The sequence below is a fragment of the Hippoglossus stenolepis genome, chromosome 19 (genome assembly GCF_022539355.2).
Source record: "Hippoglossus stenolepis isolate QCI-W04-F060 chromosome 19, HSTE1.2, whole genome shotgun sequence".
Lineage (NCBI taxonomy): Eukaryota > Metazoa > Chordata > Actinopteri > Pleuronectiformes > Pleuronectidae > Hippoglossus > Hippoglossus stenolepis.
Window position 1 is genome coordinate 365,378 of NC_061501.1, and position 25,111 is coordinate 390,488.

The window sequence follows — 25,111 nt, forward strand, 5'->3', positions numbered from 1 at the left end:
TCAGAACAAACAGGAGGAAACACTACCTCACCACTGAAGTGGCTGCAAATTTTACTCTCCTGCAGATATTTTACCCTCTTCTTGTGATTTTACTGGGATTTACTTTTAACTGGAAGTATGTTTTAACAGTGCATCACACTTTGACACAGAACAATTGATAGAGAGGCAATTCTTTAACAGAGAACATGTATGTGGAATGAAAGCGCTCAGGATCCTGTGGGTTTGTTCCAGTTCACTTAGTTCCTTAATTGAGTTCAGTTCAGCTAGCTTCATTAAACAAAATATTTCAAGTCAGTTTCAGTCTTTAGGTCAGTCAAAAATCAAGAAGTAAGAAGAGATGTAACAATCCTACCCCATCCTGAACTCAAGTGATGGGTATGAATGCGTGGGTGGATCTCAGTGAAAGGGTGATCATGATCCAAATCCTCAGGTTAAGGAAGTGGTCGCATTTAGTGGTGGCTCGCCATTTCCTTTGTTGGGGGGAATCCAATATCAATGGGTAATTCCAGGGAATTTCAAAAACCTTATCTGCTCAAAAACAAGGCTTTTACTATAGTAAGTCATGAAATTCCTCTATAGGCATATGGAAATTCACATCAAAGTTTTAAAAATACTAATACAACATAATGGTAATTAAATAAATGTATTATTATTTTGAACTGTACAATATCTCTACAGTGGATTATTTTCTTCATCTGGTTGCTATCGTGGTGGCAGCTGATCATGGATTATGATTACAACTAGATTGCTTAGATATACAATATGCCTACTCAAGTATACCATTATCGGCAATACCTCAATCATTGGAATTGTCAGATATACATTATTGTCAGTCGTTATGTTAAACAGGCAGGTTGCCCCCTCCAACAGCTATGTAGACCCAAACTCTAGTGACTCCAATGACCGTAGGGTGGGGACTACAACTTGCAGGTATCAACAGCAATTCACACCTTGACCAAGGACCCCAATGACCCAACTGGGGAGGGCAGCGACCTGCCGGTTGAACATAACGAATCTCAACACAGGTACAAACCCCCAGAGGTTAAATACCTGAAACCTCATATTAGTCAGTAAGAACTGAAGAAGCCTTTTGATTGAGTTTGGGTAATCTGGGACATTTTTTGCAATTTTGACTTCTGTGATTTATTCTGATATCTGTTTTACACATTAGATCAACATATTATACCTGTCTGTAATCCTAGAGATGTGTTCTAACCACACCTGAAGACAGAATGGAGATACTCATGACACAGCTTTTAGTGTTCTTTGTGCCAAATAAGTAAATTCTGCCTGACTTTGATAACCTGGGACAGGTTACTTTGTAATCAGGAACAACTGTATTATGCTTTAAAAAAGCCTTAATCACCTTGCTTTATGCATACCAAGCTCAATATTACCAATTTCTAAAAAGCAGTATGGAAGAAGGACAGAGAGCTGAATAACAAAATGTATATTATTCATAAAAATGTAATCAATTCATATTAACAGTTCTATTTTTTTCATAAAGAACCCTAGTCTAAATAAAGAAACTATGACATTTATTTAAAACATTCTATTAAAGGTGTGTCACATAAAAAAAAAAAATCTATTAAATTTCTATCATCAGCCAACTACAATAACAAATTATTCATTCGATAATTCACTATTGTATTGGGGCTACTCTGGGAACAAACAGTCCTTGCAGGTGAGAGACCATCATCATCGATCAGCCCATTGTCTTCTCCACATGTTTAGTGAAACCAGAGGCTGCAGACCACAGGACAGAGTGTGCTTTTTGGATCAGCTAACTGATTATGTGTTGGTTTGCTAACCAGATCAGTTTAAACAGACAGGGACAGACTATATTTACCGTTAACTGAATATCATATATTACATCTCTTTAGTTTATCTATTTTATTTCAGGAAGTCCCTAAATGCACATCTCCCCCATTAAGAGAACTTAAATAACTGTCCAAGATTACTCAAAGCATGCTGTCCCACATTATTAATCATGTTTGATAAAGTGGGACAACTATAAATGTAAATAAAAATGTTTAAACTAATAAACTAAATATTGGTTTATTATAACATTTTAAACAACTCAATGCATATTTTGTTGCTTGTATACATAACAAACATAATTTAATACGATTAGGATCATTGTCCACTTTATGACGGATTTATATCCTTAACATGAATCTTGATCAAAATACTACGTCATTGACCTTGTCATGCAATTCCAAGGGGTGGGCCTCTGATTGACAATTCCCCCGCCCCCTTCTGTGATATCACCACCATGATGTTATGTGATTGCCTCACCTTTCTTGTAGCCAAATAACAGGTTTCCACCTTAGCAAAATCAATTTTGTAATTAATGTATTTTGTATTTTAGTCAGCTAAACCCTACTCAGCCCAAATCATTAAATATTTTTCTGATTCTGAATATTGTGTCTTTTAAAAATTACACCTTACCTCTCTTCTCTCACCATAATTGCTCCTTAAATATTGTTTTGATTTCCATTGAGAGATGTCTTTCCTCCTCACTTCTCACCTTATTACCACCATTATTATCCTTTCATTCATAACCTTTCTTTGGTCCGTCCATGAAGCAGTTATCCAACACTGTGTTATTATTGCAAATTGCCCTGGATGTATTTACAATTTAGCAAAGTAGCCATTCCAGGTAGCGACTTTCTGTGTTTACTTCCACGCAGACTCAGAGACGTGATCTGTTAAAGTAATATAAAAAATATTTTTATGGAAATCTGTAGGAGACAATAGCTACCCAGATATTGTGTGGGTCCTTGTTTTTGAGATCTTTACAACAGATGTCCAGCACAAAGTTGTCATGACAATTAAGCAGCAATAGTCACACATAAGAAATATGCCAGATTAAAATATGATTTATGGTCTCATGTATAACCTGAACAAGTTTTTTTTTGTTTTTTACTATTACTTTTTCTCAGGCTGGCAAGGCAATGGTTACAGCTGTCAGGATGTGGATGAATGTTTGACCAATAATGGCGGCTGCTCCACCACTCCGATGGTGCAATGCCTGAACACCATGGGATCCTTCCACTGTGGTTCCTGCCCTCAAGGTATGAGGGGCAGAAAACAAGACAATGAATGCCACTACAATTCTATGAACTGTAGGAAAACCGTAGTGCAGTAATACCTGGATATCCATCATGTGCATGCATAGAAGTTTACATATTAAATCATCTTGGGTTCACAGGGCGCATGAAACTCAACACACCCCACCCCATAGTGATTAATGCAATTTCATTACTTGACTAGACAATATTAAATACATAAAATATATCTAAGTAAATCGCCACAACGAGGCCTGAGTGCAATAAAATCAGAAATTGTGTCAAAGTGCCCACAACCATCTCCACACTCAGCTGAGGGTGAGAGAGGATTCACTGCCATGAACCATGGTTAATGTTGAAAACTGCTGGTCTCTAATTTCACCAAGTTCATGATTGTGTCTTTTGGTCACAAAGTCCTCTGTGTGCAGATGATGGATATTTTAACACAATACAACAAGTGAAGTTTTCAGAAAGAGCCTCTCTCAGTGTTACGAGAATGAATTGACCTAATGTGTTAGCCAGTTTATTGTATAATTTCTGATGATCACCTTCCAATGCAGGTTACGAGGGGGATGGGAGAACATGCACCCAGACCAGTATCTGTGCCACCAACAATGGAGGATGTTACCCATTAGCTACATGCTCCTCCAACCCAGGTAAAACAAAGATTTTATGTCCACCATCAAGAGGAATATTGAAATATTACTTGAGATTTTTTTTGTGGCAAACCTGCCTTTCTGTCTCGCATGGTGTAAAGTATATATATGTATGGATGTTTTTTTTTCCATTTTCTATTCTGCCCTAGTTCCATAATGTGTCTTTTTAATAGTATTATTTTCCATAACCTCTTTCTACTTATTCTGCTGCAAACTCCTAAACCAAACTTATATGAATTGTTATGCAATTTAAATTAGTATGACTTAAATGATAATAATATGATAATAAGTACAACGAATTAATGTTCACTCCCATTATGCTAGACCTATACAAACTACACCCCAAACATTTTTTCACCAAGGCTGACAGAGCCCTCAAGAAAATTACTTTCAATATGTATATATTTTTATGTTATAAAGATGTTCGTCTGTGTTTTATTATTGATTGTATTATAGAATTTTAACTTTACCTTCAACAGCTATCAAAATATTTTTTTGATTTAAAAACACATTCTCATGTTAGGAGAGACCGATACATTTTCACATATGAACAACAATTCTTCAGAAAATATGAAATTTAATGCCGAAATATTCTTGTTGACCCATATCTGACGGTGGTGACAAAAACTTGAATTTGTATTCATTTTAGCTCTCAATTACCTTGAATCAAACAATTGCAGCAATAAAACAATCAATCAAATTTTATTTGTATAGCCCATATTCACAAATCACAGTTTGTCTCATAGGGCTTTAACAAGGTGTGACATCCTCTGCCCTTAACCCTCAACAAGAGTAAGGAAAAACTACTAAAAAAAAAACTTCAGAGAGAGCCACATGTGAGGGATCCCTCTCCCAGGACGGTTACATTATTTACAGCAATTGTTAGAATAAACCGTTTGTAGCATATTGGAAGGTAACAAACAGATCAAACAATGAATAGGTTATTTATAAACATTTTATTCACACTTAAGTGTGCATTTCATTTTGACTTTGGATTCCTTTGGCCGCAGATACAATTTTGTATGTCAGATCAAATTGGTAATTTTGTTCAGCAGCCGGTAGGCAATGCTTCTAATTCTTTGCTTTTCCTCTGTTCCCTTTCAGTCAAATCCTTTATTTGCTTTATTTTTCCTTCACTAACTCTTTGCCTCCATCTCTGTCTATCTTGTCTAAGAAATTCCTCTTTTAATTCTGGCTGTGTAAAGATTTTCTCTCTCCACTTTTTTGACACTCTCTTTTTCTTCTTCTACATTCCTCCAGTGACAGATGTTGCCTAGCCATGCTAGACTAAACACGTGTTTAGTCCCATGTCTCAAGATTCAGTGAAATACAGGGGTGAAAACAATACTATGCTCCAAGCAATAGCTATTACACAAAACTGCTGAACAGATTACAATGAAACTTGGTGGAAGGATGCGGTAAAGATGAAGGAAGAAAACATTTAATTTTGATGTGGACCTGGATCTGGAGGTATTTTTTCATGTTCTTTAGGGTGTTCATCAACATTTTCGATGATTTCTCAGAAAAATAATTCATGGATATTTATGAAAAATCTGGTAGTTTTATGGGACTGAGATCTATGAATAAGTGCAATTTGTTGCAGATCCAAATAAAGATTCGGATCAATTGAATTTAAGTCTTTTTTCACAAGAGTACTGTGCGGCCTTAGCAGAGGTAGCCTATTCGCAATCCAAGTGCCCTTCTAGTACTCTGAAGACATGACCTTCAGGTAAAATCTGGAGAATTGGCTTCAGAGATATCTGTAGTTTGCCTTTCACACATGCACAATGCAGCAGAGGGTTTTCTGCACAGACAACAGCATCAATCCATGTGTGCGTTTATATATTAATAAATGTCTACCCACCTTCCCGGCCCAATAATATTGTGTGTAAAGTACCTTGTCTCTTCAGGATTGATCAGTATTGCACAAATTCATTAGCTCTACTCTGTTCAAGGAGATTTCATTTAACCCTGATGTCAGACAGTAGTTTCAATTTTTTTTTTTGTGAATTTTTTTTTTTTTTACACAAGTGAGATTTAAGAATGATTGTTGCAGTGACCATGTATTCTTCTTCTCACCCAACCCTCCCACATCCACCAGGTTCAAGCTTCCCGATATGTAACTGTCCTCCAGAATACACAGGCAATGGTTACGGACCAACAGGTTGCACCCAGACCAGCAACATATGTCAGACCAACAACCCTTGTGTCAATGGACAGTGTGTGGTGAGTGTGTGAGTCTATTTATGTCTGTTCCGACATAGTTGGGATTCTTATTGGCCATAATGTCTTTATCTACAATTATCATGTTAATTGATAAGGCAACAATTAATTTAGCCTATGTTGTGATTATCCAGGAATATAGTAGATACCTTATTTTTCCAATTGTCAATGAGCAACTGCACTGGGTGACTTTCACTCTGTAATTTTTTTTGGATTCCCACAAACATTGTCCTGCTACCAGGCAGATTTCGAGCAGTTTTTTCTCTTCTTGGATAAAGCCATGAATAAAACATGTCAATTTGTTATTTAAGAATTTGTGAGGCAGACTATACAGTAAATTATCATAAAGAACAGAAGCTAACGGAACTGAGGCTTAACTTGGTAAGACCAAGATGAGTAACAACATTGTCTATTACACTCATACAAAATTATGGTTGTAATACACAGTTGTTAATCAACTGAACAAGGAATAATTTTTACACAAACATTTACAAAGCATTTTTTTATGGTTTGAAGGAGACTTGGCTTCATTTTGTGTCAAAGATACTCAAAAAAATTTGAAAATGCTGAATCAGAGCCCTTAAATTCAAGAATGTCTGACTAGTGTAGTGTTGTTGTCACAGGCCACCACCTCGGCTCCTGGCTACATCTGCAATTGCAACTCAGGCTGGCAAGGAGCTAACTGTGACCAGAACATCAATGAATGCTCAAGCAATCCCTGTCAAAACGGAGGAAACTGCACTGATGGCATGAATGGATTCACATGCACTTGCACTGCCCAATGGACTGGCCCAATCTGCCAGACCTCACAGCAAGGTATTGGCAGGACAAAAAGATCCTGTATGCAGGGGCCGGGAAAATGAAATAATGGTTGGGTGTTGAAGAGGTGGAGGGAAGACGTTGGGAGGGATGGGTTTAAATTAGGTGGGGGAAAAGCAAGGTTGAATAAATACAAAGGGAGAAAGAAGTGAAGGGACTAGAGGGGCTGGTGAACAGATTTGGGGACTGTGATTAAGGACTGGGGACATCATTCTTAAATATTTTATCACTCATGTCATGACAAAATATGAGCTGTATTCAGTTATTCTACTTCAATGCTTATATTCATCGTAGAATGATTCAGGAGCCACTGTGGATTTTCGAAATATTTTGCTGTTAATGTGAAACTGTTTCATATTGACATGATAGTAGTTCTGTGGGATAAAATGTTTTACAAAAATATAATCTCTGCTTTATATAAAAAGGCCCACACGCATATGCACCTACACTAATGCCAGGATATGTGCTTCACAAGCCCTGTGCCTACAAGAACATGCCATCAGCTTCCTTTGGTCCATTCTGAGGAACCTGAAGACCCACACACTGCCAATGCCATAAAGATTCACTTTAGGTTCCAAAAAATGCAGAAGACTGACTCAAAGGCAGTTTTACGTGGAGGAGGAGAAGAACAAGTAAAGAGTCTCTGAATTTCACTGGGGTAACGGAGGGTGAGAGCAGGGCAGGCGATGACATGAGGATCCAAAAAGGTATAGAAGCTGAACCTGGCAGAGCAGAGACAGAGAGACTGGCACATATGGACCATAGAAAAGGGTTAGGGTTAGGAAATAACTCCAGTACAGACTAGAGATTGCGAACACTTTCACCCATTCACACATTCATGCAGTGCCTCTATAATTAGCACATATATACAGTAGAACACAGATGAAAGGGGGAGGCAGATTGTTATCATGACAATCAGTGTCTTATACTCTCATAATTTATTCATTTATTCTATAAAATTACTTCATAATAAATACCAGCTAAGTGAGTAAAAGCAGGAGTGTGCAGGATTTCTGGTTCATTTTAAGTGTTTTTATACTACACAACTATAGTTAAAGCTATATGATACATAATATGAGACACAACATTGTGATGTTCAATTTATATGGTGAACACAAGCGATTTGTATTATGAAAATGTTGTGTTTGTGTTGTTGAATTTATTCTTTCTGCACTCTGTGTAACAGGTCTTATGTCTCTTAACTTGTTCTGTGTGTTCCAGAGTGTGGAGGATACCTGACTGGCCCTGCAGGCTCCTTCAGTTATCCCAACACTCCAGGTCATGATGAATACGATCACCAAGTCAGTTGTGCCTGGGTGATCCGCACTGACCCAGATCAGGTCTGTTGTTTTCTTTCTTACTATGCAGAAATTGCCTTTGCCTGTCATTTGTTACTTTTGTCTCTCGACAGGTAGTGTACACTTGGCTTTTTTGAGCTCCTCAGATAAAAAAATACTCACCAGTAGCAGTTCTCTTAATGATACAAATGAGTCTTCCTTCAGTCTCACTATGCATCTCTCTACAATCATAGGGCCATAAATTATGGTCTAGAAGACAACCTCATGATATTGTGAGCATTGCTGAGATCACATTACCTTTGCCAATAACTGGAGGTATCTCATCAAGTAGGGAGCAAGATTATCAACCCATTGGACACCTTTTTCTGATCATCAGATGATACTGGGCTTTTAGGTTGTTCTTTAACATCTCTGGGGTCGCATTTATAAAAGAGTGTGTAGGATTCATACTAAAGTGTTGTTGCGCAGGATGAAAAACCGGTGGCATACACATAGAACACGCCGACAAGAAGTCAAGATAGCTTTAGGTCATAAGGGTTGATGCTGGAGTTGATGTGCTGTAGGCTAAACAAACACATGTGATCTCTGCAGCAACTTTATATGATAAAGTGTATCTTAGGTCACCACCTCATATCTGCATTACTAATTACACATGGGTCACAGTTTGCGCACTTCCTGTCAAGTTTGTTTGTAAAGATCCCAGCTCTTGCCTGGGAAGGAGTGTATACTTTTTTCAGACCCCATTTTGTGCTAACGCAATGGTTATAAATGAGGCCCCTAGACAGGTAGTGAATAGGCACTTGTGATTTCATTTGATGAAAATGTCTGCTCTAATACCAAAACAACAAAGAAATTATAATTCCTGGCATGTGATTATTTTCCAAGTATGACATGCTTATTCTGTGTGCTCTCTTTTTTAGATTCTGCGCATTACCTTTCCTTTCTTTCATCTGGAGAGTAGTGCCAACTGCATCTTTGACTTCCTTCAGATTCATGATGGAGACAGTGCTTCTGCTTACATAATTGGCAAATACTGTGGCCAAAATAATCCACAGGAGGTTTACAGTTCCCACAATTCCTTGTATTTCTGGTTTCGCTCTGACCACTCTGTCAGTGCTGGTGGCTTCACAGTTACTTGGCAGTCTCATGAACCAGGTAGGGTTGTACCAATTGTTTTGGGTTGATTAATAAGTAATCCTTAAGATTGAAATACAAACATTTTGGGGGATTTTTGGACTGAAAGACACATGAAAGTTGTTTTCTTCTCATATACCACTTACAAGTCCCATGTATGCATGCAAACATCTTGAGGAAGTATTCAGACCATGTTTTGTCTACTTTGTGTTGTAGATTTCATTTTAAATTGGTACATTCACCTACACTTCACTCACTCACCCATAATGATATAGTTAAATCATGGTTTAAGAAAGTTTGAAAGTTTAGAAAACATATTCAAACAAATCAATCAAATTTTATTTGTACAGCCCATATCGACAAATCAAAATTTGTTTCATAGGGCTTAAACAAATATTACATCCTCTGTCTGTAACCCACAGCAAGAGTAAGGACGAACTACCAAAAGAAAATCCAGAGTAACATGGTAAAAACAAACCATGGAGCCACATGTGAGAGATCCCTCTCCCAGGACAGATAGAAGTGCAATAGTTGCCACGTGTAGCAGAGCACATGAACAAAATAACAATTCAACAACATTGATGAGAAAAGTCAGCGTCTAACATAAAGGGAGAGCTGCAGCAATGTGTAAGATAGTCATACAAGAGAATGTCTGATAGAGATGAAGGAAGCAGTAATGATCAGCTGCCACCATGATCCACCATCATTAACCACAATCACGATCCACCACTACAATCAGCTGCCACCACGATTAGTGTTATTACATTTTTGTACGTAAGGAGGATAATTTAAAATTCTATTTAAGAGGAAGCCAGTGTAGCGAAGCTAATATTGTTGAAATGTGATCCATTTTCCAGTTCTTGTCAGTGAATATGCTGTAGCATTTTGGACAAAATGCAGAGTCTTTAAAGACTTACCGGTGGAACCTGATAATAAGGGATAACAATAATAAAGTCTGCATGTTACAAAGGTGCGGACACATTTTTCAGCATATTTTTGTGAGAGGACATGTTAAGTAGGTGAAAGAATGCAGTCCTAGAAATTAGTTTTGAATCAGAATCATAGAAGAACTCAGGATTCAAGACAACTCCTAGATTCCTGATGGTTTTGCTGGAAACAAGGTCAATGCCATCCAGAGTAGCTACATTTTTTGATAATGCATCTCTGAGGTTTCTAGGGTCAAGTGAAAAGGTTATACAGGTTTTTATGTCCTTGAAACATTTTAGTTAATTGATTACTTTGTTCTGGTTTTATAAATAAGTATAACTTGATATTATCCGCATAGCAGTGAAAATTGTTTACTGATAATTTTTCCTAATGGAAAGTAGTAAAATGAGTTCAGGAGATTTGAGGTGGATTTAAAAGGTTGTACATTTCAGCATTTTGTTCCTGATACAGATTCCATGTGATTTTGGGAGAAACAGCATCTCAGATTTGGACCAGTTTACGTGGCCAAAGACATGATCAAGTTATAGAACAACAAGATTAATCAGCACTGCTGTTAAGGCTTTGGAAGAATAGAGCAATGTGTCTGTGCCAGTCATGGCTCAGGAGCTTACTATTGAAAAACTATAACAGTGTTGAAGCTTGCCAAGGTTTTTCAAGAATCAAATGTGAAATAATTGTTCCCTGAAATATATTCTCATCTTAGTGTGTGGAAGTGAACTAACTTCTCCCTATGGCAACCTTAACTCGCCTGGTTACCCTGGAAACTACCCACCGAGCCGGGACTGCTATTGGACGGTGACAGTGGAGCCCAATAAGCTAATTACTTTTGCATTTGGGACTCTCAGTCTGGAGCATCACCCTGACTGCAACTATGACTTCTTGGAGGTGAGAAAGACTACCATATCCCAATATCTTTTAAATTCAATAAAATCAATCATTAAAATCACCAAGAATAAAATAGATAGAAGTTTTTACCATATTTCCTCACCAAATGCAAGAATTACTTTACAAAATATCTATGGGAAGGTGGCTTAGTGCGGCTATTATGTCAGGCTTGCGCACTGTGGTCTACCCAATCCTCAATCCAATCAAATGGTCCCAGTCCATACAAAAAGCATAGTGTAGGCTACATCTACAACTTCTTGCAGATGTTCTATTTATTGTCTTATTGTTATTATTGTCTATATTATTTACTGTCTTATTGTGGTTAAACATTATAGATCCGGGACGGTCTTCTACCTGAAGACCCAGTTTTGGGGAAATATTGCAGTACCGCATCACCTCCACCCCTACAGACAACAGGTCCAGCTGCATGGATCCACTTCCACTCCGACTTCAGTGTCTCTGACAGAGGCTTCCACATCACATACACAACATCGCCAAGTAAGAAAGCGTGCATCCTAAATATGACAATTAAAAGCCATGAAATGGGTAATATTTGTATGAAATATTACTTTCTTCAGCTCATAGGTGAAATGACTGGCTATCCCCTCAACTGTCTGCACATTTTTCAGCTATACAGCCAGCTTGGCATTCAATTTCCCTGCATTACATCCTTCAAGGAACAGGCATTTTGTTGTGTTTGGCAGGATTCAACAGAGGAAAATATGGAATCTTTAAGTAATTTTTTTTGTAAATACTAAATAATGGTGCATCAGTAGAGAACAGTTGTGTTACCATCATATATAACCTCTGTCAAACTGGTTATTATAAAAAAAAAAAATAATAATAATAATAGTAATATTCAGAGGTGTAATAATGGTATTAATGATAGCAACACCAGTTAACAATAACAATAATAATAATGATAATAGTAATAATAACAATAATAGTTGAGTCGTTTCAGATCTGGATCCTGCAGGCCGATAGTCAGTAAACCAACCATCTTAAAAGAACAGTACTAAAACCCATATAAACATGTTCAGTGCTATTCAGTTCCTTTAAAAACACATCTTCACACTGGTGCAATCACCCACCTTTATCCCCGCAGGTGATATCATTCACTCTCTCTCTCACACACACACACACACACACACACACACACATAACCACTGACTGTCAGTCACAGTCAGACTCACCTGACAGCACCAAGAGAAATCAGCCCACGTCTGTGTCCATTTATAACCTCCAAAAATGTATCTTTCTTTACCTTTAAATACTTAACTTATAGTAGCAGGAAGCTTTCCTGAGCATAGATAATGCCCTGCCTTATGTGGTGAGCTGCACAAGTAATAGAACTGCTTATCATGGTGTGTGTTCTTAGGTGACCCCGGATGTGGTGGTACCTTCACCGACAGTGAGGGCATCATCATCTCCCCCAACTGGCCAAACGACTATGCCCATAACCGCCAGTGTATCTATTTGATAAGGTTGCCAGTTGGTGAGAGGGTGGCCCTCAACTTCACTCACATGAACCTGGAGAGTCACAGTGGATGTGCTTTTGACTATGTGGAGGTATGATATGTTTTGGAGTTACAATCAAGTTAAAAATATACATTTAGATAGACAACTATTTTGCTTTATCACAGGGGAAACCTCTGTAAACAACCGTTTTCAAAATCTACTCACCAATTTGTTCTCAGTTCAGGCCACAGCTCAACTCGTTTCCGTTTATGAGGAGGAGAGTGGGACAGTGGTGGAGCAACGTCCCTAAAATTTTTTATCAGAAGCTCTGTTTTTCAAAAACCAGAGTGGACACTTGAAAAGTCTGTAGAGGCAATTATTCCACTCAACTATAAAAGTATCTGTTGCTCTTTTTTATTTATCACTTTACTTAAAACTCTTTTATCCTCCTCAGGATCCTGTAGAATATTGACTCAGACTTACAATGATCAGATTAAAAAAAAAAAAAAAAAAAATATATATATATATATATACTTTTTTACAGCCATATTAGATTTATGGCTGTCAGTGCCAGATGAATGTCATTCTCCACTTGCAGACATGCTCTGTGCTTTGTTTTCAATACCTTCAATGTAGAACAGCCAGACTCGCAGAGGTATGTGGTGGCAAATGGATGAAGAGATTTCATAGCTTCGAGTTTTAGATGCCAAGGTGGTATTCCGTGGTTGTGGCAGTTTTGCAGCGGAGTCATCTTCAGTCTGGTTGTCTGATGGTCTTTTCTTTTTAAAAAATTGTTTTTTTTAAATGTGCATTTTTGCCTTTAGCAGGAGGTATCTAGCTATTTCTCATTCACACAGCAACTTTCTGATGCAGCGGCAGCTCGATTCTGATTGGCTTGAGCGGTGTGTGCTTTTTGTGTGTGGCATTAGAAGAAAAAAAAGATCGGCATCCAAGGACACATAGATTTGGTTATGCAGTGATTAATGGGGTGGCTGTGGCTCTGGGGGTTAGAGCGGTCGTCCTCCAACCTGAAGGTTGGCAGTTCGATTTTTATTGTCACATTGTCCCCCCTTTTCACTTCCAGTTTCCGCGACCCCCACTTTGAAAAGCAGTGACTTAATTCATTATCAGTAAAGAATGAGCCAGTTTCAGATTTGTTGTAAGCATATAACTCACAATGATGACTATTGTAGTTATCAGTAGAAATTAATCTATATGTCAAATAGTCCATAGTTGTCGTGAAGCATGAATAAATGTCACATAATCTAAAACAGAAAGAAATGTAGTGTATTTGTAGATTATAATTCCAGTATCCCCTGTGTTTTAACATATGTTACACACACCTACATGTCAATGACATTACAAATTAAGATTATAGAATGTGACAAAAGACCTTGTCTTAAGAATTGAAGTTTCTTTAGACTTTTCGTATTCATTCAGAATCAATGTGTACTCTACTGTGAGAAATATGGCGCACATGTCAACACATAAGAACCATTTGCTTGTGCTGCTGAACATGCCCCATTTAGGCAGGTGACCATGCATGCCCCCATTAAGCTAACACCAACCAATTAAGTTAACATAAACTGTTAATATAGTGTTGTGCAATTGATGCATTAAACGTGACACCATTAAATGGTGTGCCTTTCGGCATTCAATAAATTTCAGAAAAAATATTGAATATTAATATTAAGAATATGAATATTAAATAATAACTTTAATTGATTAAAGTTACCTCGGGGCACCACCCTTCAAAGGAAGGGAAAAGATACCCAATTTATTGATTAAGTCTCATAAAAGTATTAACTACAAATTTGGAACTCTGATTAACAATTCAATTAATAACTATAACCAAAATTACCATGTAGATAGTTAGCAAAGTTGAAGGATATAGAGTTCTTGACAGTGTAGAGGTTGGCAAAATTCACACTTATGTAAACAACATTTGTGAAAGAAAAACATTTATTATGAAGATAATAAAGTATAAAAACACAAATTACTAAAGGTGTACTTACTGTGTATGTGAGTATGCGTGTGTGTCTGTGTGAGCGAGTGTGCTTTCAAAATGGCGGCTGGCCACTCTGAAGACAACAGATCCCCCCCCCCCTTTGAAGGTTTACAACGTGTGGCGGGGGTCAGAGAGATGTGTGGGGAGATATGCGTGTGTGTCTGTTGGTGCCAAGTTAGAGAAAGTAGCTGGTTCGAAGTCCAGTGAAGTCGTATTGCTGGTTTGTGGCTCCTGTCTTTGTGGTTCTGCTGTGCGATGCAGCTCTTGTGCTGGTTCTTAGGCAGGCTCTTGCGTCGCTGCCTTTTGGAAGGTTTTAGCAGTCTGCTCCAGTCAGGCCTGCTTGAAGTTTGGTAGAGCTTGGATTGGGAGGAGGTTTCCCTGGTGAGGTGAGCTGCAAGCTGCACCTCTCCTCCATGGAAGTTGAGCAGAAAGAGAGGTGGGCTCCTCTCGGAGAGTTGAGTAGAAAGAGGAGTCGAGAAAGTGAGCTGGACAGCCACACTTCTCCTCTCGGAGGGTTGCGTAGAAAGAGAAAGGAGGAAGGGAGAACTGGGCTTATATTGGCCTGGTGACCTCATGGGTCATGGGGCCCAGAGTGACCAATAGTGGTTGAAACTTGTGTCCCCCGTCGGTTTTCACACCTCTGTGTGACGTTGAAGCACCCTGGGAGACTGAGTTCTGGAGGCTCTGGTTTGTCTCCAGAACAAAGAACATGTGCTCAGGGCTTTGCCTACACATGTAGGCCGAACTGTAGTTCACAAATACCCAGTCCCAACAATAGTTAAAACATTTGATAACCCAAAGTTAAAGCAGAGTATGTTTAACCAGAGCAGACTAATAGTCATAATAAGTTAATGTTACTGTAGTGACCCCAGAAAGAATTAAATCACCTTTGTAGAACTAAATACCCACAGTTAAACCTGAATTTACCTCAATTCAGTATGTGATATGTTATAGAGAAGGGGATTTTGATGACAATTAGTGCCATCTGCATGTTTTATGTTAGACAATGGAATTCGAGAAGTTTAGTTGGAAATGGTTAAGAATTTAAAACACGTTTAGACAAACTAAAAGAAAAGCCAGAAATTACATGCATTGAGGAGACGTGGTTAAAACCAAGGCAAATTTTTTTAATTCAGGGGTATAAGTGTGAAAGAAAGAAAAAGAGAACAAATCTGGAGGGGTGTGTTTTACCTATATTAGAAAGTGAATCCAGTAGAGAAGAATAGAAATCAAAATTAATTTAACTCAATTAGTCTACCTTCCATTACGCTACAAACTGTTTATTCTAACCAATGCAATACTCTTATTTCTCCATTACACGAGGCATCTATTGCACTTCTGTCCGTCCTGGGACAGGGATCCGTCACATGTGGCTCTCTCTGAGGTTTCTCCGTTCTTTTTCCCCTGTTAAAAGTTTATTTTTTCTTTTGTTGAGGGTTAAGGGCAGAGGATGTCACACCTTGTTAAGCCCTCAAATTGTGATTTGTGAATATGGGCTATACAAATACAATTTGATTGATTGATTGAAACATGACTGGAGTGCTTAGTAATAGAGGTGTGGACTGATCAGGGAAATTTTCCATTATAAATTTGTATAACCCCTGCTTTAATATAGAAGAAAGTTATTATCAGGATAATATGGATAAGGTTAGAATACCGGTGGTTTGGGTAGGGAATTTTAATGCACACAATGAAAGCAAGAAGAGTGATAGAAATGGAAGATTTGGAAGATTTTATAGATAAAAAATAACCTAGTTGTATTAAATGGTGGTTGACCAACAAGGTTCAAAACAAGCCGAGCAATGTCATCCTCTGTTGATATAACAACACGTCAGCAAACACATCTAACTTATTCACATTTTGTGTTTCTAGTTTGATCTAACTTCTCTCCTGAATTAGCCAACTCAGCTCAGCTTGTAGCCTTGAGTTAAGTTGTATGGAAGCTGTGGTAACTTAGCTGCTGATATGAGATGATCCGACATGATCTCCCAGTTTAGCTGGCTACAATGGAATGCAAAGTTCATTAGCTGTATAGCCTACAACCTTTTCTCATATCTGGTTTCAAATGCACAGGCCAGGCAACAGCCATGGTTTCATTGATATTGAATTAATTCTGCCTCCTAACAATCCTTCTCCTTCATCCCTTTTTCTTCCCAGGTTCGTGATGGCAGGATGGAGACTGATCCTCTGATAGGGAGGTACTGTGGGAGTTCCCTGCCGGCTCCCATGGTCTCATCCTCCAACTTTCTGTGGATTCGCTTTAGGTCTGACAGTTCAGTCAGCCGAGCTGGTTTCAGGGCTGTCTATACCGTTGGTGAGACTTCACACATTTATACACCTGATAGGACATTATGTGTTATTTGCTCTGTTTTTTGTAATATATCGTACTTCATGTCTAAAATTTGGCCTTCATTAATGTTTTGGTTACTCATGTTTTGTTCAACAATGAAGGGGAAATAATATTCAAAAACTAATATCAGAGTACCCCAAATTTCCTTAAGGTTAATCACATCCACGAGTGTACTTCAATGACTTTGCATCATAGTTCTTTACTTTTGTAAATTGGCATAACATCTGACAATGCCACAGAAAACTATCAAAAACTCATGAGTTGCTACACCCAAAGCATGCACTGTATTACGCTGACATTAGAAAATATATCAAATGCATCAAAAGGATCAGTTGTAAACACCAATGTAGCCACAAAACATTTCGTGACATATTAACAGAGAAGTTAAAATCTGGAAATAATTTTTAGTTAGAATTAGATGCAAAATGCAAAGAACAGTATTTTGATGATGTAGGGGCATGAGCAAATATGTGCACCCAGCACACTAAACCATTGCAAAACCAAATGTGGTTAATCAGGAGTATATTCACCATTCACTGTTTATTTCTGTAGTGAACACTTGACTGGAAACAGGAAGAGCACAAGTAAATCACAATAAAGGAAATATCAAAGGCCCAGGCACTGATTTGAATCCACACAGTTTAAGCTTTGTCTATTCCATGAATCCTCCCTCTCCCCAGCTTGTGGTGGTACTTTGTCTGGGACTGGGCAGATACACTCTCCATACCACCCCAATGCCTATCCCCACAACAAGGTCTGTGAGTGGGTCATCAACCAGCCAGAGGGCTATGTGGTCACCTTCAACTTCCTGTCATTTGACGTTGAGGGAGGGACTTGTCGTTTTGACTTTGTTGAGGTAAATACATGCTAAACAAATTCATACTATCTGTTGGACATGCAGTTTTTTCTTTCAAATAACAAATAATATCCACACCCTTGTTCTCCTTCCCTTTATTATGATTATGATTATGGTTGATGTTGTGGTGTTTTCAAATGGTGGTAATTGTTATGATGAAAATAGTAAAAAAGATGTTGCTATCTATGAGAGGCCCTATGAGAAATAATTCATACTTACTATATTCTCTCACACACACTGCTATACTCTGATACATACACCATCCTACTGTCTCACACACACTACTATAATCTCATACATGCACCATCATACTCTCACATGCGCGCCACTATAGTCTTACACACACTACTGTACCCTCTGTGTGAGAGTATGATAAGAAAGGAAGTTAGTTTGACCAAACAGGAAGGACTTAAATCTCAAATTTTCTAACCCTGACTGGCTTACAGTCTTGAATACAAAGCCTGCACTCAGGGCACTGCGCAGCAAGGCTTCTGTGGCTGAACCACGGCTGTACAAGTCGGACACTGTAATCGCAGAATGTAAAGCAAGCCGATCCGTGGCACAACCGCTTCCAGTGAGACCCAGGGGTCAGGCGAGCTCCAGAGGAAGTGCCCCTGGTCCTCTCTGATAACATTACACCTGATTAACCAGGTCTGATTAACCAGGTCTGAATAACTAATATATATAATATTCCTCCTCGGCCGCATTTAAAGAGGTCCCTGAGGGCGGCTGAAGGTCTCTGTGGATCCACCATTTCTGACATTGTTGTAATGATCGGAGAGTTTTAAATATTCGTCAGGAGGCGTAGTGCTGCTACCGGTCCCCCATCTTTCCCTATAGAGTTAGAGGGCATTCTCTCTCACACACACTACTATTCTCATTCACATATATCATTTTCAGTATGATGGTAAATAAAAGAGTATGATTGTGAATGTAATAGAGTATAGTAGTGTTTGTGTAAGAGCATAGTGATGTACGTATGTGTGAGATAATGATGTTAAAGGTAAGAGCAAGTATGAATTATCTTGCATAGTATAGTGTGTGAGAGAGTATGGTGATGCATGTAAGAGAATATAGTAGTGTTTGTATACTGGTGTGTGTCTGTGATTATGATGCTGTGTGTGACACAAAGTATGAATTATTTCTCATTGAGCCTCTCATAACTATTGTTGCTGTAATCATGCAGAAAACATACTGTACACAACCACCATGCACACACAGCCATACTGCAATGTCCTTGTCAGTTCTGATTTATATATTAACCAGTGATGGAAAGAAAGTACATTTGCTCATGTACTTTACTTGAGCACTCATGGCAGAAGTACACTTTGTTTGTTCATAGGTGTTTTTGTGCTATAGCACAAAAGTGAAAATAATAGTTTTTTCTGTGACTTCAGGTGATGAGGGCAGTAACAATATAAATAACCCAGGGCAACATAATCATTGGCAATGGATGAATAAACAAAAATAGTAATTTATTAACAATGAACTGAAAACAACTTCTTAAAAGGGAAAGCAACACTGACTGGCAGCAGTAACTATTGAACTCAAAACCACAACCTCAAACAAACTAAATGGTCACGCTACCAACACCAGCACACACGACTTAAGCAGAGGACATCTCCACAACACACACAGCTTGAATGCTGTCACTTGGCCCACTGGGGCTGGCTGTCTGCTTCTCTCTGCCTCTTAACCACTATGGCCTTGATTGGTGATTGAACCAAGCCGTGTACACTCACACTGCAGCTGCAGGGAAAAGGGTGGCAACTGAATGGACACCGGGGAGAGAGAGCAGAGAGAGAGCAGAGAGAAAACACAACACGGCACTGTAAAGAAGATCAGTTGTAATGATGCTTTGTTATTCTCTCTTCCAGGTGAGAGACGGTTCCACATCTAGCTCCCCTCTGCTGGGGACATTCTGTGGTATTGAGATTCCCCCCAGGCTCCAGTCATCTCAGAAATCTATGTATATCAAATTCAAGACTGACTCGTCCGTCAGCAACCATGGCTTTGAAGCAGCCTATAGCTCTGGCTTGCAGGGTGAGAGTAATATCAACATTTTTCAACAAATTCAGACTGACTGCCCTAGGTTAGAAAAAATAATTTGTGTATCAGCATAGATTATTGTTATTTGTAAATACAGTACCAAACTGGCATGAATCTTTTACTGTTTGGCTTTTAAAATGACATCTTAGCATCTCAGGGAGAAGCAAAAATGAAGAAGGAGAAGGAAATACATTATAAGTAAAATTTAAATCAAATTGTTAATTTGCATCTGCATATATATCATACTTTTCTAGTCTTAACCACAAGTTCTCGACACTACAAGTCACATTCATACAGTGCTTCTCTATCACAACCATCAAGGGCAATTTTGGTTGGAGTATCTTGCCCATGGATACTCTGCCATGTGGACAGTAGGAAAGGGGGTCTAACCACCTGATCAGTGGACGATCCACTCTACTTCCAGAGCAATAGCTCTAATTATTATATAATTAATCATCTCTAATGACCATCTTTTAGTTTAGCTAAAAATAAACACCGAAGTACTGTATAAAATGCTACACTCATTCCCAGTAGAAAGAGCATTAGATCCAGGTGATAGCTTGTGATGTGATTAAGTGGACATATAATATTAGATAATAGTTATTTGTAATAAAGCTAGATGTGCCTCATAAGTTAGTTTAATACTCGCTACTGCTGTCCATTTTCAACAGCATATCAGAAGATTTTTGATTTTTGGAGTCTTATCCATAAACAGTAGTACTCGATAAGAAGACTCTTGCTTACCCAGACAGTGCCAAGACCACAACAACTGCTTGCTTGTCTTTGCGAAGCTCCATGACTCTGGTCCAAATTGCAACTTTATTCTTCCAGCTTTCATACGGCTTTACCTCGCCGAAGCCTGGTAGGTCTCTGTAGTTACTAACCATCCTCTGCGACCAATGTTATGCAATAAGAAGACATACTTTTAAAGTTTAAAGTTCAGCATCTGTTTTATTTGTGAACACTGCTTTGTTCACAACACAATTCTATGTGTATGAAATCCCTTTTTCAGGGGATATATATATCTTTTCTTCTGTTTATTTTTTTATTTTTTCCGCATTCCATTCCATTCCAATTTTGAGTTGCAAGGTGCAACTGGAACACCCACTCAAGTCGGAGGAACCTCACCAAGCCCAACTTCGAAATCCAACATGGCTGTACCGTATTATCAACAGGAGTGAAGGCTGTGTTATTATGAACTGATTTTGCTAACAATGGCTGGCTGGCTAACATAAACGTTGCTCCTGTGCAACTGGAACACTATCAACTCAGGTTATTCGGGTGTGATGTCATTCCGAGTGCCAAGCTCCGGAATGTAATGGAACGCAGCAAAAATTGACAGTAGCAATCATTCAGTCTGTTGGCCGGGTGCTGGTCATAAATGGAGTGGGGTGCTGTCAGTTTGTGGGTTTGAACTGATGTTGGAGTTTCTCACAGTACTGTTCTGCAGGCTTCATCCCTTACCACCCTGCCAATTTTCTACTTTGACTCTTTAAAACTGCCCCTGTCCCCACTCCCAAATGCATTTTTCTTCTCCAACCTTAACTGTCTGAGTTGGCTTGGGAACCAGCATTTATCATTGTTGTAACTCCAAGTCCTGACAGAATATATGAAGTCACAGTCTCTGTAAACTCATCCAGAATGTTGGTAGCACACCTAAAAAACATCCTAGTCCATACAGTCCCAACATTAGATAGTGGTATAGGATTTTTCTAGCTGCTGTATAGTAACAACTAGGATTAGAAACCTCTAATTGCCACCAATGTGGCCATAGCTATCTTGCTTGTTTAAATTCAAGGGGACTGTTGGGCCTTTGAAACTGCAACGCTGGCTTTTAACATGACATAAGAACCAGAATTAATTTCAGCATTTAATTGAATTTACTGTCTTCTAAAGCAACAAGCTTTTCAATTTATCAAACTTTAGTGTTTATCATTTGTCCTGTTTTCATTTCTAGGCTGTGGTGATACCCTGACCAGTCCCTCAGGCACCATTACAAGCCCTGGCCACCCCACCAACTACCCCCATGGTGCCAACTGTACCTGGTACATCAGTGTTTCTCCAGGCAACCTGGTTCGGCTGTCATTTGAGTCCTTCAACTTGGAGTATCACAGTAACTGTAACTTTGATTACCTGGAGGTCTATGACAATGGCACTGTGCAGAGTGGAACCAAGATTGGCAGGTAAAAACCTGTGTGTGTGTGTGTGTGTGTGTGTGTGTGTGTGTGTGTGTGTGTGTGTGTGTGTGTGTGTGTGTGTGTGTGTGTGTGTGTGTGTGTGTGTGTGTGTGTGTGTGTGTGTGTGTGTGTGTGTGATTTTACATTGATAAAATTGCTTTTTTTGCCCTACACTTGATACCAAACGAAACCTAAATAATAAAATAGGTTTTTAGAAATTGCTCCAACCCTCAGACCCTTGCTTTACACCTGGATTTTGGCAGTTTATTATACACTTTTATGCTTTCTATCATATACTCTCAAGGTTAATCATATTGGATGGAAATAATCTATGACAGTGGTGTGCTGTGACTTTTAGGAAATTGGCCTTCGCTAGACGGGTTGTAGTACCTATTATTGTACCTACAAACAGCCTAAACTGCACACACATTGTGTTGCAAGTTCAAAAATATACTAGAAGTCCAAAACAAGCTACTCTCTTCTCCGCTGCAGAAGTGTCCGATTTTGTCAAGAGGTACGGTCATATCCACAAAACTGACAGAAACGATGCATCAGCTGGTAGTAAAAATAGCTTTCAGAGATCATAGCCTACTGCCAACATGTAAGTGGAGAGTAAATTACAAAATTAAGGCAAACAGGCAATATTAGATAAATTATGGGACAGAATGTTGTTCTGAGATCAGATGGAAGGAGAGGTATTAGCTCTACTTTGGTATTATCTAATTGATGACCATTTTTAGCTTTAACAGGTCAAGCACTTCTTGATTTCCTTGCCTTTACTACTAAGTACTAAGTGTTTTGCTGCACAAATCTTGCCTACATCCCTGCTTCCCCCACAAAGAATGGTGCTGCCTACACAATATTTCATAGTAGGTATGACATTAGCTAAGTCATGAGTGAAGAGGAATTACACATATGGAACGGGAATTACACATCTGGAACACTTATTTATACGTATAGCCACTATTTTAAAAAAATGTACAAACTCTAAATGAAAACAGATAATTACATTACGTGTCATTTGGCAGACGCTTTTATCCAAAGCGACTTACAATTAGTGCATTTAACATCTATGAGGGGCCATTTAGGGGTTCAGTATCTTGCCCAAGGACACTTCGGCATGCAGATGGGAAAGACTGAGGATTGAACCGCCGACCTTCTGGTTCACTCTACCCATCAGCCACAGTCGCCCATAATAACCTGCCATGACCGGTACAAAACTGGAAAAGAGACTTAGCAAGTACCATAAACTCCAACTCCGGGATGCATATCTGCAATAACATCTTCTCAGTGTCAAATAACCCCGACCTGCAACTTATTCAATCCAAAATTCTACATAGAGTGCACTTCACTCAACTACTATCAGAATACATCTCAACAGAAAGACAAATAGCATTAAAAAACAACCAAATAGATTAATGTGATGGAAATCTGGAAATACAAGAGGCTGGAAACACCAAAGTTATCTATGTGTATTTTAATAGGGGCTTTCTGCAGAAAGGATCAACACAGAGAGTCACAAGGATCTCAGAGTGAAGATGGAGAACAGCCAAATACAAGGATATTATATAGGAGAACTGAGGGCTGTCTCTCTGAACCAATCCAGACTGGTTCTGTAGGTGCAGGTTGAGAGAGGAATCTAAACACAAACAACTGATTTACATATGTTTCCTAAGGAGATAAGCAGACATACATTCTGTTCTTTGGAGGGTAAATAAGTGGCAAAAGGGTCTGGCAGTTTTCAGGTCATAAACAGTTCAGACCGTAAAACAGCTCAGGTCATAAAGCATTTGGACAGTTTGTTTATATATGTAGATACAGCTCATAAACGTCTTTAGACAAGGCTGCAAAAACTTACTTTCCAACTACAAAATAGGTTTCAACCACACTTAGTTAATTTTTCTACTACATTAATTTCACAGTTACTGGACCGCATTTATCAATAAGACTATAGCCTACTTATACGCTGCCACATCCTCATCCTCACCTCTGCCTACTGCCAGTGACACCAGTGCTCCCACCACCAACCCAATACTTCAACCATAGAATAGAATAGACAGCCATGAACTTCAGCCAGGAGGACATTATTATTTATCTTACATTTACTTAGTGATTTATCCATCCTTATGTTGAATTGTTATATTTTGTTTGTGTTTTGTCTGTCCTTGTGTATTTAATCTCTGTCTCAGTCATTGTTTCATTTGTCAAGTCACTATTGTATTGCTTTGTTTTTCACCAATAAAAATATAAAAGTGAGGAGCCTTGTGTTCGCCAGACATAGTGCTTGAAGTTATGCTCAGACTTAAATTTTTGTTTCATCTGATGAAATAATTTGGTTTCGTCATGGTCTCACAGTTTGGGGAAGCCTGGGTGGAACTGCCAACCCTCTGGTTAGAGGACGACCGCTCTATCCACTCAGCCACTGCCACCCGATTATGTTATATATGTTGTTCATTTTATTCCATGTATTTGAATTATTATTTAATTTGCATTCAGATGTCTCACAGATTATTTCCTGAATGACATTCTCCATTTGTTGTAATTGGTCAAAATTAACACTTGGGGTGCTTTGTTCATGCAGGTACTGCGGACGTTCAGTGCCTCCATCCATCACCAGTACTGACAGCCTGCTGACCCTGCTGTTTGTGACTGATTCAAGTCTAGCCACAGAGGGATTTTCTGCCAGCTATGTCTCCATCAATGCTACCACAGGTACACAATATACTGGACAGGCCCGTGCATTAATTATAATTTATCAGCAGTTGTTCACATTCTATATTGAAAAATGTCTTTTGTGGGGGGTATGACCTAATTTCATTATATTTTGTGTACAGATTCAAATGAATGTTGATGGGAGTGATCTTATTTTTTGATAGTGATGTCTAAACAAGTTTGCCTGCGCTGTTGTTGCATTGAATGAAGATTTAAAATGCAATTCTGCACAACTCAGAGTCAGCTTGTTGGTTTATCTAACTTGGACAATGAAAATTGAACAAGGAAATCAAGAGACGGAAACAGAAAGCTTGTCTTCAAAGTAAAAGTTTTGGATTGTGATATACATTGGCTGCAGTGGTCAATTTAAGGAGAGCTAAACAAAATACATAAACAAATCTCCCAAACCATGAATATAATAATTAAGTTATAGTTATATTTCTGACCCTTTTCCCACAATTTATGTT

General features: G+C 38.6%; 1 protein-coding gene across 1 annotated transcript in view; it reads left to right on the plus strand.

Moving 5' to 3' along the window:
- The window catches only part of cubn (cubilin (intrinsic factor-cobalamin receptor)), an 86,192-nt gene that overhangs the window by 11,819 nt on the left and 49,262 nt on the right, over positions 1-25,111 (plus strand). The window contains exons 9-22 of the mRNA XM_047344599.1: positions 2,946-3,077; positions 3,632-3,727; positions 5,829-5,953; positions 6,574-6,766; positions 7,991-8,109; positions 8,988-9,222; positions 10,853-11,034; positions 11,370-11,532; positions 12,413-12,603; positions 16,658-16,814; positions 17,531-17,706; positions 19,584-19,749; positions 21,713-21,938; positions 24,514-24,644. Of these exons, the coding sequence (XP_047200555.1) occupies positions 2,946-3,077; positions 3,632-3,727; positions 5,829-5,953; positions 6,574-6,766; positions 7,991-8,109; positions 8,988-9,222; positions 10,853-11,034; positions 11,370-11,532; positions 12,413-12,603; positions 16,658-16,814; positions 17,531-17,706; positions 19,584-19,749; positions 21,713-21,938; positions 24,514-24,644 (2,292 nt within the window). The remainder of the gene's footprint in view (positions 1-2,945; positions 3,078-3,631; positions 3,728-5,828; positions 5,954-6,573; positions 6,767-7,990; positions 8,110-8,987; positions 9,223-10,852; positions 11,035-11,369; positions 11,533-12,412; positions 12,604-16,657; positions 16,815-17,530; positions 17,707-19,583; positions 19,750-21,712; positions 21,939-24,513; positions 24,645-25,111) is intronic.